This window comes from Erpetoichthys calabaricus, chromosome 12 (assembly GCF_900747795.2).
Source record: "Erpetoichthys calabaricus chromosome 12, fErpCal1.3, whole genome shotgun sequence".
Lineage (NCBI taxonomy): Eukaryota > Metazoa > Chordata > Cladistia > Polypteriformes > Polypteridae > Erpetoichthys > Erpetoichthys calabaricus.
In genome coordinates, this window is record NC_041405.2 from 144,922,992 (window position 1) to 144,940,202 (window position 17,211).

General features: G+C 40.2%; 1 protein-coding gene across 1 annotated transcript in view; it reads right to left on the reverse strand.

The window, feature by feature from the left end:
• Positions 1 to 17,211, reverse strand: part of unc13a (unc-13 homolog A (C. elegans)) — a 71,228-nt gene that overhangs the window by 7,258 nt on the left and 46,759 nt on the right. The window contains exons 38-40 of the mRNA XM_051935325.1: positions 6,866 to 7,013; positions 4,735 to 4,827; positions 4,471 to 4,630 (exon numbers count right to left, since the gene is read on the reverse strand). Coding sequence (XP_051791285.1) covers positions 4,471 to 4,630; positions 4,735 to 4,827; positions 6,866 to 7,013 — 401 coding nt within the window. The remainder of the gene's footprint in view (positions 1 to 4,470; positions 4,631 to 4,734; positions 4,828 to 6,865; positions 7,014 to 17,211) is intronic.

Consider the following 17,211-nt stretch of genomic DNA (forward strand, 5'->3'; position numbering starts at 1 on the left):
AAGTGCTAAAGGTTAATCAGCTGTGGGAGTGTCATTCATGAGGCACTGTTGAGGTTAGGGTCTGTGTGTATGTGTATATCTATGAATGTGTGTGTTGATCTTAACATGCAACAGTAGACCAACCCAATAACGAATTTGATAAGTACACTTACCCTTGAAGGTGTGGCGGACTGCCAGGAACCATGCCCGGCCGGAACGCCTAGAAGGACCAGGAGAGGGATTATACCTCCCCTGGGCCACGACAGGGTGGCCACCCTGGTCTGTATGGGGACCATGGGAATGGAGCATGGAAGCTCAGCCCCATTGGGGCCCATGGCCACCACAGGGGGGTGCCAGGAGGATTGTGGAACCCTGGGTGTCAGCAATTCCGCCACACTTGGAAGTGCTGGCGGAAGAGATTCCAGGGACACCCGGAGTTTTTCCGGGTGCTAATGTGGCATTTCCACCACACCAGGAAGTGCTGAGTCGGGAGGAGAGGTGGAAAGGTGGCAGGAGAAGTCCGGAAGGGAGAGAAAAGGACAAGAAAGGTGGTTGGTGCAGGGGCACTGTGTTGTGTGCTGGACTTTTATAAATCAAAGAGTGTGTTTTTTGGAACATTGTGTCCATGTCTGTCTGTGCCGAGGCTAAATTACCACAAAGGAAAACAGGCAAAGGGTAAGTAGAGAGAAATACTGTGATAACACACCACCTCAATATAAAAACAAAACCCTTTGGCAGTTTTTTTTTCTGGTGCATTCAGTTTTATCATTACACCATGTCAGGGACAAAATATACCTGTACTAACTCAGAAGAAGACAGTGAAACTTTTAATAAAAGGGGTCAGGACATATCGGAACATAGTCAGAAGTTTGCACCATGGTCATTACCAAAGAATGCAAACCAATTGATTGTAAAATTCAAAATGCAAAGTCAAATCAAAAGTCAAAAGAAACAAAGCAATATGATTAGCAGGAAGTCTTTTTAACAAGAATTAGATTTGCACACTACACTGTTTTTACCTAAAACTTGGATACATAAGGAATGCATGTTGCTTTTTATGTGGCCATTCCAGGGAGGTCATACATTGTGCATCACCAGGAGGTTCTGCGATAAATCACCATGGCATGGGCAGACGAGATCACTCCAAAAATGGAAGCACCCCTAACAAAACAAACATGGCATTGCAACAAAACAATAACGTTATATTAGGATTCATTGATGTTCAAAACCCCTAAGTATATGCATATATATTGAAAATTCATCCAGGAAACCCTACAAAAATTAATAAAGATCGCTGATCAGAAAAAAACCCATCAGTTTGAGAAGGGTTACAAGTCTATTTTCAGACAACCTGGAGTCCTTCATTGTACACTGAGAAAGATTATTTAAAAAACGGAGGACACTCAAGAGAGCTGTAAATATTGTCTGGAATTGACAACCAGGCAAATTCAACAAAAGGGCAGAGAATATGATAACCTGGCATTATGTGTACAGTTTGGGTCTCCCTATTACCAAAAGAGACATAGCAGCACTACAGTAAGTCCAGAGAGGAGTGACAAGACTGATTAGGACTGAGAGATATGAGCCATGAGGAGAGATTTAAGGACCTTTACAGTTTAACAAAACAAGGATTATTAATAGGTGACATGAAGGAAGTGTTTAAAATTATGAATAGAATTAGTACAATGGATCCCAGCTGTTACTTTAAAAAAATCTTCAACAAGAACACGGGGACATGGTTGGAAACATAAGTGCAGATTTCACACATATGTTCAAAAGTTTTTCTTCATGCAGAGAACTATAGACACCTGAAATGAATGACCAAGTAGTGTGGTGGAGAGAAGACTTTAGTAACTCTTAGATCTTGACTTGATGTTATTTTAGACAATGTAGATGAAGAGGATGGACAAGCTTGTTGGGCAGAATGGCCTGTTCTTGTCACAATTATTCTAATGTTCTAATACTGTATTTTAATATTCAGATATTAGATGTTTATTCTTCATGCAGGGAACCATAGACATGGAATAAATGAACACCAAGTGCTGTGGTGAAGAGAGGACTTCAGTGACCTTCAGATTTTGATTTGATGTTATTTTAGACAATCTAGCTGAATAGGATGGACAAGCTTGTTGGGCTGAATGGCCTGTTCTTGTCACAATTGTCCTATTGTTCTAATATTCTGCCCCAAAAAATCACAAAAAGAAAAACAAAAGTCTGTGGATTTGAGTATAGTAAATATTAAAGTTAATGAGCCTACCATTAGAAAAAGATGGGAAAGTATAGCTTCCTTGAAAGGGTAGCCAGGAGAAAGCCTCTTTTCCCTAAATACATAGCAACAGAGTCAAGACTTGCAATGCTACACGATAATGAACCTCACAGCCTTTCGAACAATGTCCTCTAGACTGACAAGACTGAAGTGCAGTGTTTTGCTCAGAATGCATAATGTCATGTTTGTTGAAAACCAAATTTAGCCTCTCATCACAAAAACCTTATATCAAGTGTCAAGCACAGTACTGCAGAGGTGAAGATTTGTACACCTGGATGTCTCTCAGTCACTGTGGTTACTATGAACTCCTTCACATTCAAATATTCTAAAGGAAACTGTCTGGGAACTAATCCAACAAATGATACTTGGCCAAAAATCACATCGTGCAAAATGACAGCAAGTAAACTACTGAATCTACTACAGGATGGTCAAAAAAACCAGAGGGTTTTAGAATGGACAAATCCAATTCCAAATCTCATCCCTTTAAAATGCCATGGTGAAACTTTAAGTCAGGTGTGCATAAAAGTATGGCCCCAAACACTAATAAAGAAGTCAGTCGGTCATTTTATAATAGTCCTGAACAAGGCCCACAAGGGTCTGCTGGAGCCTATCCCAGCTAGCATAGGGTGCAAGGCAATCACAGATTGAATGCACACACACACACACATCCACCCCAAGCACACACTAGGTCCAGGATCACCAATTCACTTAACATGCATGTCTTTGGATTGTGGGAGGAAACCCATTCAGACACGGAGAGAACATGTAAATTTCACACAGGGAGGACCTGGGATGAGAACCCTGGTCTCCTTACTGCGAGGGAGCAGCATCACCGTGTGCAACCTGATGTAAGAAGTAGTGGACTAAAATTCCTCTAACACCGCGGGACAGACTAATAAACTCATAGTAAATTACTATTTCATGTTAACGCGGCCAAAGGTGCTTCTACTGTACATGCTGTTGGGTCGGGGGGTACACATTTTTTCATAGGTGATTTCTGCATGTTTATTTATTATAAAGTGGATAAATATGACAAAGTAAAATCTTTTCTGGGTTATTTGTCTTCTGAAGTTTATTTACCTCAATTGCTCTGGACAACATGATTCTTGATTATGTCTCTGATATGTAAAACCATAAAAATGAAAAAGTGGGTACTTACATTACTGCATTTGCTTAAGTATACTCTCTTTCTAGCTGAACATCTCAGCTGTTGCATAATATCTCTGTCTTCAGAGAAGACCAGGTAGCTGAATTCTGCAGGTGAAAGTAGACTAAGAGAAAGAAGCTTCTTAGGTAGCAACACCGAGGCAGAAAAAGGAGAAGTGGCCCTCAATCATTCTACCCTAATTCTTTCATTCATCTGTGTCAACCAAATTGCATAATCTGAAGCAAATTATCACTTAATCAACATTTTTGTGCTGCGTGTTTGTTAGCTTGGCATTTACAATGCACATAATTGCTTTCTTAGTCTTAAACAGCTGCATTCTCATTTTTTATTGCTTCTTGCTTTCTTAACCAAATGTAGATTGACAAGAAGATGAAATTGACAAGCAGTTCACCATTAACTTGGTCTCATTTAAGCCTGTGCACATTGCTGCACCCACCACACGATTGGGACCTCAAGTGCAGCACCTCAGCACCACTCTGGAACAGTGTGAGGTTTTTTTGTTTTTTTTGTTTTATGGTGGTTGGGTTGCCAATCCTGCCTCAAACCCCCACGTTTTCCCTGTAAATCGGAGGATCTGCTTGCAGGGCTGGATGCAGGTTAACATCATATCCATGACAAAACAATTGCAGCTTAAGGGCTTTTGCTCAAGGGCACAACAGAGTAGAGTCACTTTTGGCATTTACACGATTCTAACCGGCAACCTTATGATTGCTGGTGCAGATTCCTAGCCTTAGCGCCACCAATCCACGACATCACAAAGTATCTGAATAAAATAAATGAAATGAAATGCAAGAGAAAAAGTGAACAACTGTGATTTACTAATCCATTCTGAACTACAAATCATTTGGATGATAGCCTTGGAAAGGAAAAAAAAATCTACAATCTAAGAATGACCAGAAATAGCAGAATGAGAGCCATGGAATTAAGTAACAAGTTCTGTTATTAGCCATGATTGGTTTTGAAATAAGAAATTGGATTGAACTTGAGGAAACCTGACTTAGGCCCTGCGATTATGTCCACACTAATTAGATACATAAGAACAATTGTTTAGACTTACAAGGTGAAGGTCTCGTTGTACTTGGGAGCCCAGCTATTATTTTTGGATTTAGTGGCAAATTTCCTCTTCCTGTCACTAAGATGCGGGCCGATGATGTTCACCTCCACAAACGGACGGAAAATCCCAGAAGTCTGCCATCGGAGGTCATTTGCTGCCACCACTGAGGAAGGAAAACATCAATTCAACCAGGATGAGATGGGAGCAAGAATGGAGTCTTCCTTCTAATCCAAGACCCATGTGAGGCTCATCATCCGTGTTACTCACCCTTGACTGTAACCTTATGCTCGCCAGTGTTAGGATGTGTAAACAGCTCCACATGTATAGACACTTCCCCAACGGGATCATCTACTCCAGAGCCTGTAGGTGATAGGTTACACTGAATATCTGAAAAACACCACACACCGGCCAAGGTAGTTCCTTCCATCTGTCTGTGTTACTCAAAGGTTACCCTTCCACAGAGCACAGCCTTGTGATAGACTGCTTAGGGCACTCAATTTTCCTGCACTGCCTATTGGTGCTGGAAGGATGCACCCAGTTGCTGCCAAGGCTATGGATTAGCTTTGCAGGTCCAGCGGCTTGTTTCTGAGCATGGGTTAGAGGGTAAGGACATTTGTGTGGGGAACTGAATGCAGGAAAGCAAGCAGGAAGCATGGTAGAACTCATCAGACTTTAATCCATAGCCTTCATTGATAAGGTATTCTCAGGTTCTCGAGGCAGCTTTCCGGCCACTGCCGTTCATGTTTAAAATGGGTAAAACCCCCGCAGGCAATTCAAAGTCACATGCTGAAACCTAGCCAATCAGTGGCATTCCTGGCTTTCTTATGTCCGAGCAAGCACAGTGAACAACTGGCAGTGTGATTGGTCCGATCGGAAGCCTAGTCTCCTCCATAATATGCACAGGCTTCAACCTTAGTGCAGCTTTGGTGTGCAGGGAGCATCCAAATTCAAAATGGAAAGTGGGATACTTCCCTGAAATTCTTTCCCGGTTGAATAATGGAATGACATTGGAGTGTTGCTGGGAAGAAAGGCTCTAGGGTTCAGATCAGACCTCATTCAAAAAACAACAACAACATGCACAGTCTTTTCGGGGTACAGTTTTTCTGCAGGCCAACCCCCCGCACCCCCTTCATTTAAAGAGCAAGCCTATGCTTTAAATGAAGCAACAGTCCACCTGAACCTGAAGCTGTAGGTCTGTTACCCAGACAGGCTGGTGTAAGTGTCTAAAGCTTAAGCATGTAAAATGCTTAAGCATGAATGGAGAGGGAACAGCGAAAAGACCATAGGACTGGCTGAATGCCTCAGCACCTCAAACCACCAAAATCCAGGTGAAGGTACCTTGTTATCTGAGGTGCAAAGAAATGCTGACTAAATGTGCATTGTTGGGAAGAGAGGTCTGCCAGAGACTTTAAGAAAACGGTTATATTATTGGGTTCAATCAGTTTCTCAAACACCCTGTACCGGGACCAACTGAACAGCTCCAAAATCCCAGGAACCACTGGACTGGCTAGAAAAAAAATGGTGTCTAAACCCAGTTTTATTCCACTGCAATGGTGACAAATCCCATTATTCTATCCTAGTAAGAAACACCATGAGGAGGCCTGTGAGGATGCAGCCTGCCTGGGCAACAAGACCTTTCTACTGTTGCTTGTCATTTCCGATGACAACAGTCCACAAGTCAGAGCCACACTGGGATCAGTGGCCAAACAGCTTCATGCTCCACTATCAAAACTGAATCTGAAGTAGCATTCCAAAGTCAAGACTCCCGCAAGAGGCAATAGGTTGCTTCCAGTGCAAAACTGGTGCCTATCCCTGCAGGGTGAAGACAAACACACACTCACACACTCGCACACGCGCCATTGTAGGTGCACACACACAGGTATACACAACAGGGCAGTTTCTCTGGGGACACATTTCTCAGGGTCTTGAAAAAAATTCAGTGACAATCTGGCACTCCAGTGCAAACGTACCCTTCTCCGGGTACACATCTTCACTAAGGGTGAACCTAACACCCTTGCCTCCGTGAACTATTCAGATGATGGATGAAAAAGGGGAAAGAGAAGAGAAATATAGAAAGAGAGAGAGAGAGAGAGAAGAAAAGATAAAGAACGGGGTTCAGAGAACAGGAAAACAGAAACAGTTACAACAGGCAGAAAACCGTGGACAGGTGTTAACAGCAAAATGAAGAACAATATGAAATTATCCAGTAGGGGTGAACTACCTTTCTTCCAAAGGTACAATTACTCCATCTGGGGACCATGGCTCAATTACACAACCCAAAGGCTTACTGTCACTCTGTTACCCAAGTGCTGTGTCTCCTTCTCAACTTGGCTTGTGCCTGATGGCCAGTAGACACTTCGATTTGGGAGAACATTCCTTTGTGAATTGGTTGACTTACCCTGTGCATTCTGGGATTGAACAAAGGTCTTAATGAGCGTGTCCGTGGCTTGTGTGTACAGGGAGAGGGCATAGCGCAGGGACTGCAGGTCGGGACTCTTCTCTAGGAAGGTCTTCTTTAGACCAACTCCACCTGCATGGAAGTATTGCTGCAAAGAGAAAACCAGATGTAATAAGCAAGGGTAGGAAAGAGGAAAGAAAGTACAAAACTAACAATAAGTAGACACCACTCATGCAGGTATGTATTGTATTTATTACACATCTGTTTCTAACCCTGCCTCAAAAAGAACAAAAGAGGGGAAAGGTTACATGTGCATTGCTTGTCTTTAAACAAAGAAATAAAAGAAATTGATTTAGTGAGTTGGAATGCTGGAGGCAATAAATAAACATACTGTCAGTATTTAGTTTAGGAGAATACATATTAGTTTTGCTACATTATCAAACACCTCTGATGTTATCTTTGGTGCTATTTTGATTTTCAAACTCAATGTACTGTACTATCCAAGAAAAACATGCTCCTGCAAAATGATAAATATAGGTAAATTGTGTGTATTTTTGTAGCTTGTTTAAGTGGAGTTTTGATGAGGGGGCCCTTTGGGTCTGGAAGCCCCCACACCCAAAGCGTGGGCTGTGGGGTCATCCACTATGCCAGTAACCATGGCACAAAGTTCTTGGGGACTCTTGATCCTGACTTAGATAGGCTTAAGGTTGTGGCACCAAGAGTCAGTGGTTACTTTGAACACCAGGGAATTTCTGGATTGACATCCTCCATCTTCCAATAACCCTGTCAATAAAATTAATTCTAAAATGGTGCCATGTGAAGGACACATTTGTTTATTGCCATGCACTCAATGATACTAGGGTGGTGTCAACCCCCCAAACATAGCTGTGAATTAGTTTGGGAGGCTTAACAAATGGACTAATAGATGGCTCTTATAATGAGGCATCACACACCCGTGTTGCAGGTTCTTTCCTCATGCTTCTTTTCCAGTGATGCTGGGAAACAAAATGGAGCTTTTAGCATAGCTATAGGTGTCTTTCCATTATGTGGATTATTAAATGTATGGAGGATTAGAAACATTTGTGTACTTAACATATTTAGGCTACGGAAAAGTTTTAATACTATATTTTAAATGCCATTGTTTTAGTTTCATGTTTTTCCTTCCCTCGTTGCTGTTTTACTCATTGCCAGATGGTTTAGATTCACGCCATGGGGCTTTGCTTGCAAAGGGGGCTTTTGTATATATGAGAGAAAAAATACCTAAGGTTTTTACTGATCGTACCAGCATTCACAGCAATCAGCTGTCCATAACACACCTGAACCCACTCCGATACTCACAGTTATAAACCTATCCATTAGATTGAAATAAAAAGATTCCGAAATAAAAATGAGTGTAATTTGGTTGATATGGGTGAGCCAGGATCAGATAAATTGTCTGATAGGTCACTTCTATTAGATTATACATTTAATCACTTACTGTTCTGCAAAAGACAAAATGGATGGCCATTGAAAATGAGGGATCAGTGGGGCAGTGAAAAGAAATGAAATAGAGAGAAAAGCTTTAGATGCTGATTTGCTAGTAAATACTGAATGAGACTCCCATTACTGATTGTTAGGAGAGAGACGACATGACCGCTTGAAGCAACCTTTACATTAACATACAGTCCAGTTCTGCACAGCCACCAACATAGACATGGAGAACAATATGGTAGATAACAAAACCACTGCAGAAGATAAGAAGCACCAAACACTGCCAAACCCAAATAAAGGATCCCCTTTCTGGTCCTGAATTTCATTTGGTCCCAAAACACTCAGTTAAATATTACCTTTTTTGATAAAAAGTAGAAAAAAACTTCTAAAAATGTTTAATTGATGTTCGTTAACTGTGTAATCAGAAGAAAGCTGATTTCTCAAAACTGTGATATAGCACTCATTAAGTTGTTTGTTAAATTCATTGCAACTGCGGTCCCACTGCTATAAAAGTAAGACGCTCCCGGAATGGCGTGTCACACTCAGGAGAGAGCAGGCTGATTACTGGATACTGAAACTGATGTTGAATGAATACGTTTCCTGCATAATTTTTATTTAACCCGCTTTTTCATGTTTTTTTATTGGAATTTCTATCGATGATGTCTGTTTAAGGACCATGTAAATATTTAAAGGAACAACCTGGTTGGTGCCCAAAACTTCTTCCATGACCAGTGTATTCCCTCAGTCAACACCTGTTATAAACTTTTTGGATTTTTTTAACAGTAGCTGATTTATTATTGAATTATATCACATTCATAATTTGTCAGTATATGTGTGTGCCAAATGGGGGTAGAGAAGTTTGGTGAAGAAGAGTCTTTTGAACTTTGACACTCTAGGGCTTGTGGGGGATTTAATCTGGCCTTGGTTTTCTCTTTGTGTAATCTCCTGTTTCTTCCAGCCCTTTCAATACTCGCTTATACAGCACGACAGTCACTTCGAATACTTTCAGTAAATGTTTCTATTATAGTGTCTTGGGCTCTCAGCTATGTGATGGCATGTCTGTAAGTGTTAGAGACTGACACTGCCTTTGTTTTAGGGACACAGCGGTGCGGAGATTGATGATCTGCAGTCTATACAAATTAAAGTCGCTGAAAGAAAGTTCACAGGAGAGTGTACTGCCTATGCAAAGAGACAAAAAGATTAAAAAGAGGAACTGGTGCAGACAAAGTGAATTCAAAATCAGAGTCTAGGGAGTGACAACCAAATGGGAATGAAAAGGTGAAAAAGCATGGAAGTCATTGTAATTAGGTGGTGAGCTTTGGGGCCTAATGAAACACCAGAGCCAGTAGTCAGGTCATTCCCCATTGCCACAGCAATGGAAAAAAAGAGTACTTAGGAATGTAAATAGTTGCTAATTTCATTTCCTTACTATCATGTAACCTGAAAACTCTATTCTCTTATTATTGTGTTCCTCACTTTGAAATCACTTCAGTTTCTATTTGTCCAGCACCTTGTGACTCGCCTTTATGAGAAAAAAACCCCACATATGATAACAACCACATTGATTTCAACAGCACATTTTTATACACGGATTGTAGCTGAAAGTGATTTAGAGGTCAGGTGGCCAGGAGGACAGAAAAAAAACAAAAATATATATATAAAAAAAAAAACTTCAGTTAAGCTACAGAAAAAAACAAAACCTGCAGGGGTACCAAGGCCAAAGGACTACCCAGTCCCCACTAGGCATTCTACCTAAAATGACGTACCATTTGACTTGTCTTTTATCTACAGTAGTTATGCACGACATCAAGCTTTTTGTAGTTACCCCCTTTATTGATCCTGTAGACCAAAAAAAAAAAAAACTCTAATTGTTAGGCCATTTCTGGATCATACTTTTGAAGGAAATTGCACCCTTATGATTAAGAGTAAACCAATGGGTGCCTTCAACAACAATGTTCAGAAGCACTTGAATTTATACATACGAAAGAAGTTTGGAAAAATGGGGATAGTTAAAATAGGCATGTAGAGTCTCCGTTTATGTTATTTTGAGGTTGCCGATCATGAATATGAAAATGTTTTTGATATTTACCGGCGGTCCTAGTCCTCTAATAGCCACTCCCTGAAAGTTAAAAATTACAAATTTGAAACATAAGCATATGGGGTATTGTTTTGGATTATTTCAATGAATATAATGTTTTTGATTTTTGATAATCTTCTAAGGATCTAGTCTTCAATAGACCTCTATCAGAGGGTGAAAAATAATACATTTTCTATTACAATCAAGAATATTTAGACTTTTAAGATTTAAATTGAAGCACAATTTTAATACTTCAAATATAGAGTGACATGTCTTGTCATTGCATGGGCTGTAGGGAGTGGTACCAGTGGTGGAGTAGAGTCTTGGGGGAACACAGTTTGTAAGGGCTCAGGGCACCTCCCTAGAGAGAGCTGAGTGACAGGGATCAGGGTTAATTTTAAGACGTGGAGATGAAGGGAGGATGAGTACTTGGAAGAGTAGTTGTTGTTGGAGCAAGAGGAAGACAGCATTAGGTTGAGAAGGAAGTGAACAGTTAAAAGGCAGGCAAGAGGTAGACAGGATGAAGGCGAATTGATTTTATTATTTTGGAGGTGTCCTCGTGGCCCAGACAATGGGCGGCGTTATGCCGCGATATAAACGGTGCCCTATCAAATCAAAAGCCAGTCGCCATTTGGAAGACTCCCCCTGAAAAGCGGCTCCTGATTGTATTTTATTTGCTGGGACGTCACAATACTATTATTGTTTATTAAATACTTCTAATTTATGAAGTAAATTGTCACATTTCTTATGAACACCTTGAATTAGGACAGCTTACGCTCTATTTTGCAAAAAATAAATATTTTTTATGTCAACAATCTACAGTGACGTCCTTTCTTTCCCTACCCACTTTGAAGGTCGCAACAGGTCGTACAAACACATAACTCCACTTTTTAAATCCTTACATTGGCTCTTGGTTAAGTTTAGGTCAGATTTCAAAATCCTCCTTTTAACATATAAAGCCTTAAATAGCCGAGGTCCAGCTTACTTGTCTGAACTTATCATGACTTACAAACCAGAGCGCACATTAAGATCTCAAGATGCTGGTCTGCTTATGATTCCAAGGATTATTAAAATAACAGTGGGAGGTCGAGCTTTTAGTTACAGAGCCACTAAACTGTGGAGTGGTCTGCCTGCTACTATAAGAGATGCCCCTTCACTCTCAGCTTTCAAATTCCAGCTGAAGACTCACTACTTCAGCTTAGCACACCCTGACTAGAGCTGCTGATTAACTGTACAGACTGCATCTCTGTTGTTAGTCATTAGATAGATAGATAGATAGATAGATAGATAGATAGATAGATAGATAGATAGATAGATAGATAGATAGATAGATAGATAGATAGATAGATAGATAGATAGATAGATAGATAGATAGATAGATAGATAGATAGATAGATAGATACTTTATTAATCCCAAGGGGAAATTCACAATTATTATTAATTATAATCATTAGCACTAAAGCATAAGCAACATGACAGTTATAATTTGTTACTAACCCTCACCCATTCTGTTTCTCTTCACGGTACTCAAATGTGGCACTTGGTGCCACTGCCCACTTGCCAAGTTGTTTCGCCTGCCTAAGATAAAGTCATCCCTGATGGAGGATTGCAAGAATCATTGGGTAGAGGGGTCCTTTCATCAGACTGGCTGGCCTAGCGCTGTCTCGGCTGTGGAATGGCCAATTGGGGGGAGGCAGCTTGATGGCTAAGATCTCCACGACTCTAAACAAATCCAAATCATATTATGTGATATTATCTACTGTTAAATTCTGTTCCGTATTTGTAATATTTTTATTTTTATACTGTATTGAGGATTACTTGTGTTCTGTTCTGTATATTGCATTGTATTGACCCAGTTCTTTTTGACACCCAGTGCACGCCCAACCTACCTGGAAAGGGGTCTCTCTTTGAACTGCCATTCCCAAGGTTTCTTCCATTTTTTTCCCCTACGGGGGATTTTTTTGGAAGTTTTTCCTTGTCTTCTTAGAGAGTGAAGGCTGGGGGCTGTCAAGAGGCAGGGCCTGTTAAAGCCCATTGCGGCACTTCTAGTGTGATTTTGGGCTATGCAAAAATAAATTGTATCGTATTGTATTTCTTGCATTCCACTACAGGGTTAGGAGCACATGCTGATACAGTGCATTGCAGCGCCCACCATGTGACAAGCCAACTCAGGATCCCAGATTAGGACCTGAGTACAGCCATACAACTGGTGACACCTCAGCGCCACACTTGTGCAGATGGAATGGAACAGTTGGAGGTTTTTTATGGTGGCTGGAGTGCCAATTCTGCCACCAATCCCCAGGTTTTTTTCTCTGCAGGTTAAGGGCCTTGCTCAATGCTATGAAATTCTGCATAAAACTAACAACTTTAGTGAAAACGGCAGGCAAAGCAATAAGCCGCTGCCTAACTGGTTTCCCATTATTTTAAAACCCTAAATCTGCGCGGAGTCATTTCGGCTAAGGAGAGAGAGAGAGAGAGAGAGAGAGAGAGAGAGAGAGATTGGGAGCATGCGCATTATAGCGAATTGTCCTGCCGTCAAACCCCATAATTTCCCTTTAAATTGGAGGACCTGCTTTTAGGGCTGGAATGCAAATTAATGTCGTACCTAATACGAAGCAGATGCAGGTTAAGGGCCTTGCTCAAGGGCCCAACGGAATAGTGTCACTCCTGACGTTTACGGGATTGAATGCCTGTGCAGATCCCTAGCCCTAGAGCCAGCACTCCGCACATGTTGACAGACAGAAAACAATAAGCCCAAATTCGCGGTAGGCTCGAGGAACTTTAGAAAAAAACGTATTAAAAAAGACGAATAGTAAAGTTATATTACATCGTTACAGAGAATAACTGGAAGCCGTGGTGTTGACTAACACGATAAAGGCTCGTGTCACGGCTACCAGCAAGTGAAAAGAGCGCGAAAGCGGGCGTGTATGAAACGGACTCGCCGCGTGCTTTTTGGACACAACAAGACAGGTTGCGAGCAGCACGCCAGGATAGACTATTTAAAAAAAAAATCGAGATAAAAGAGACATCAAAGGACCTTCAACGCAAACAAACACACTTTTGGAACTGCATTCAGGGAAGACTATTATATCTGAGCAAGGAAGTGCATTTTTGAAACACGCCATGAATTCAACGTCAAAAAGACACACACACAAAAAGCTACCAATCATTCAGATCCTACTGTCTTAGCTTTGCACGACTTGGACATTTGGAGAGATTATTCATTACTCTCTTCGGCACTTGGAATCAATAGAACTCGACAGAAAACAAGCCTTTGACTTGTTGGCACCGTAAGATGAAACCAGCACACATGCGTTTAAAGAGAATCGGCAGAAAATGTAAAGGTTAGTGTTTTTTCTAAAAAAATTTTTAGTCAAATCCCGCATTATGAAACTTGTACCATGAAAATATACGTGTCATGTTAGACATGGCAATCGCATGGAAGGGCCGATTGTTCAATGCAGTAGCTATAAAAAGGGGGCGCTTTTGGGCTCCGGTAAACTTAGTTGGCAGCAACATGACTGAAAAATATGATAAGATAGCATAATACTGAAAATCAGGCTATGACGAGGGTGTCAGATGTTTCTTTTTAAAGGAGATTCCTTCATCAATATTCAACATTTGTTACATACGCGCGCCATGGCTGTCAGTTTTCTCAAAGATCCACTTCATGTATAATTTGAGTCCGTATGTAATTTAAGAAGGATCACGTAAACACCATACGGAAGCGTATTCCAGACCAACAATATATATAGATAGACTGATGAAGATGATTCAACATTATTGTCATTTTACAGTTAAATGATATATAGGTTAGGAGCATGTCGCAACCACCACACGACAAACCAACTCAGGATCCAGGATCCAACTCAGGACCCGAGTGCAGCCAATAACGTCAGATCCAGGACGGAGAAATTGCATGTTAAGGGCCTGGCTCAAGGGCACAACAGAGCGGAGTCCCTTTTGGCATTTACGGAATTCGAACCGGCAACGTTCCGATTGTCAGTGCAGAACCCTAACCTCAGAGCCACCGCTCCACGCGCACGCGTGTGTGTGTGTTTATATATATCTTCAGTAAAAATGGGTCATCTGTGTCTGCTCGCAATTATCTGAACCACAAAGCGCACCGCGGCTGTTAATCTGTAGTTGGAATTGTAACGGGAAGCAACAAGAAAAACTGTAGAGAAGATGGCTTTCCACACTGCCATAATGAAATGTAGTGGTTTCAGTATGATGCCAAAGACATGACAGTCTCATGAAAGATATGCTGCAGCGCACCGCTCATTTTCAAAACGGCCAGGGCTAGCCGCCCTAACGCGGAGGATATGTAGAAAAGGCATATTTGCATTTTCAGTGGTGTTAAATGTGGCTGTCGCTGATGGAAACGCTCCAGTGCTGAATCCTGAGGGTAGCGGAGTCGGTTCTATAAGTTATGATAAAAATGACTAATTCTGCACTTCAAAAATATGTAATTATTTTATGCATACTTTAATAAGTATTTATGCATACTTTAATAAGTAATATTTAAGTCAAGTGTGTAGTGAACAGCTTTTCTATCTGTAGTAAGACATTCTGTATTTTGGTAATTTCTGGTTGTTATTTATCCCCTAAAAATGCCCACTTATTTTATGTTATGATTAAAGAATTTGGCCACTAGTAAAAAAATAAACAAAATAAAAAACATGCTTTTTGAAATGGCTTCTTAATTTTGTATTATGTTTTTTTTAAAAGAAGCAAATTTGCTTTTATTAATAAATGTTAGCAGCAGTTATATGTGTTTATTAATAAACATAAGTTAAAAAAACAAACACCTTATTCAAGACAGCAGCAAAAGTACAAGAGTGTAGAATACAGTGTCATGGCCACCATTGGGATGGCCTCAAATATACTTGTGGTTGGAGAAATAAACAGCTGAGAACCACTGGTTTGATGGTTACAAAAACTAACTGTGCTTGGAGCATTGAATCTATTATAACAAAATATTTACATCATTTTTAAAGTGTTGTGACTTGTCAGGTATAACTTAAACAAGTAAGATCGATATAAATACTAATCATGGCAACATTTTGTATGTTGACTATCACTAGCAAGTAAGAATTCCCCTGTATTCTCTACACAATATTAACTATTTTAACCCCATTAATCTATAAACTATTCCCTGCAAAACCTGCATAACCAAAAATTAAACCTCAGGTCTTCAAGTTTGAGTGAGCATCATTATAGCTTGAACCTCTGCCAATTACATTTAAATTAGTAACACTGATGCACGCCAGGCTATTCTGGACCAACATATTGTATGTTGTGCCAAGTCAAACTTTACATTTGACAAGTGCCATGTTTGTACAGCACATGGCACAGCTGACATCTGCTTTATTATGAATTTGTGCCCATCTCAAGCTTCTCTTTTGCTTAAATTATGTCTGGTGAATGCTGTGGTAAAATTTGTAAAATCAAGGATTTGAGAAGAAAACCTGACTGTTATAACTAAATACAAACACATTAGTCTGATGCAATATCCATTTTTTGCTTCAAGCCTACCTCCTCTGAGCTGTTAATTTTTTACATATGGCTAATTATGTTATATTCACTGTTTAAACCCTAATTTTAAGGCATCAGTCAATTACTTATTTAGTCCAATTCACCCACTAGGAGCTGGAGTCTATTGCATCAACATAAGATGCAGGTAGCAAATTCTGAAACCCATGCAAACACCAAGAAATTATGCAGACGCTAGATGGACCATGAATGGGCATGGAATTCAAACCCAGCATACCAGATCTGAAACATGTTACCCATGTTTTAAAGAATTATACATTTTTTTAAAAGTTACAGTGTATCCTGTGTGTTAGATGCTGGTATCTTAGTGAGACTAAAGCAGTACAGTGGCACTATTTGTGTTTTTTAATTACATAGATTTTTTTTTTGTTCTTTATTTCACCTTATACAATTTCTTGTATTAGGAATTTGGTAGTTTTCGCATACCCCTTGGGGTCAGAGCGCAGGGTCAGCCATTGTACAGCACCCCTGGAGCAATTACAGGTTAAGGGCCTTGCTCAAGGGCCCAGCAGAGCAGTGGCCTTTTTGGCAGTGACGGGGATTTGAACCGGCAACCTTCGGGATACCAGCGCAGCTCCTTAGCCTCAGAACCACCACTCCGCCCATAGATGTAGTACACTGTAAAATTCCTCATACTTTGAACCTGTATTCTGATAAATGGTTATCAATCTAAAAGGTTTTATTTTTTTATCTTTGTGAGCTTATCTCAGTTATTTCTCTATGAATGCGATTTATTATGAATTTTCATTATCTTGTGTTGCACTTTATTATAGAACAAAAGCAGTTGTTAAATGCAAACAGAACACTGCAAATATTATTTCTTATTTTTCTGCAGTTTTTTAGAAAATATGTCACTGTTTTAAAATCTGTGAAAGTGACCAATGTGTCTTTGTAACATGCTCAACTATGATTTGAGCTTAACCGAAGTAACAGATAACTTAGCTGACCAGTGTATTTTAAGAGTATTCTTTATATTCAGAAAGATGAGTTTTCTTTGCATATACTTCTTACTTTTTTCAATTGTGGCACCAATTTGCAGTGTAAGTTTAGATCTTTCACCTATTAACCTAACCTGCATGTTTGTCAGATATAGGAGGAAACCCGCATTAAAAACACACATACAATGATGAGGCAGCAGTGGAAACCTCTGGGCTTATGACATATAGATCAGCTGTTTTCTAGACATCAACACTGTGAGATGTTTTGCTTATTGCTTAAGTGAATAGCAACTCAACGCCTTATC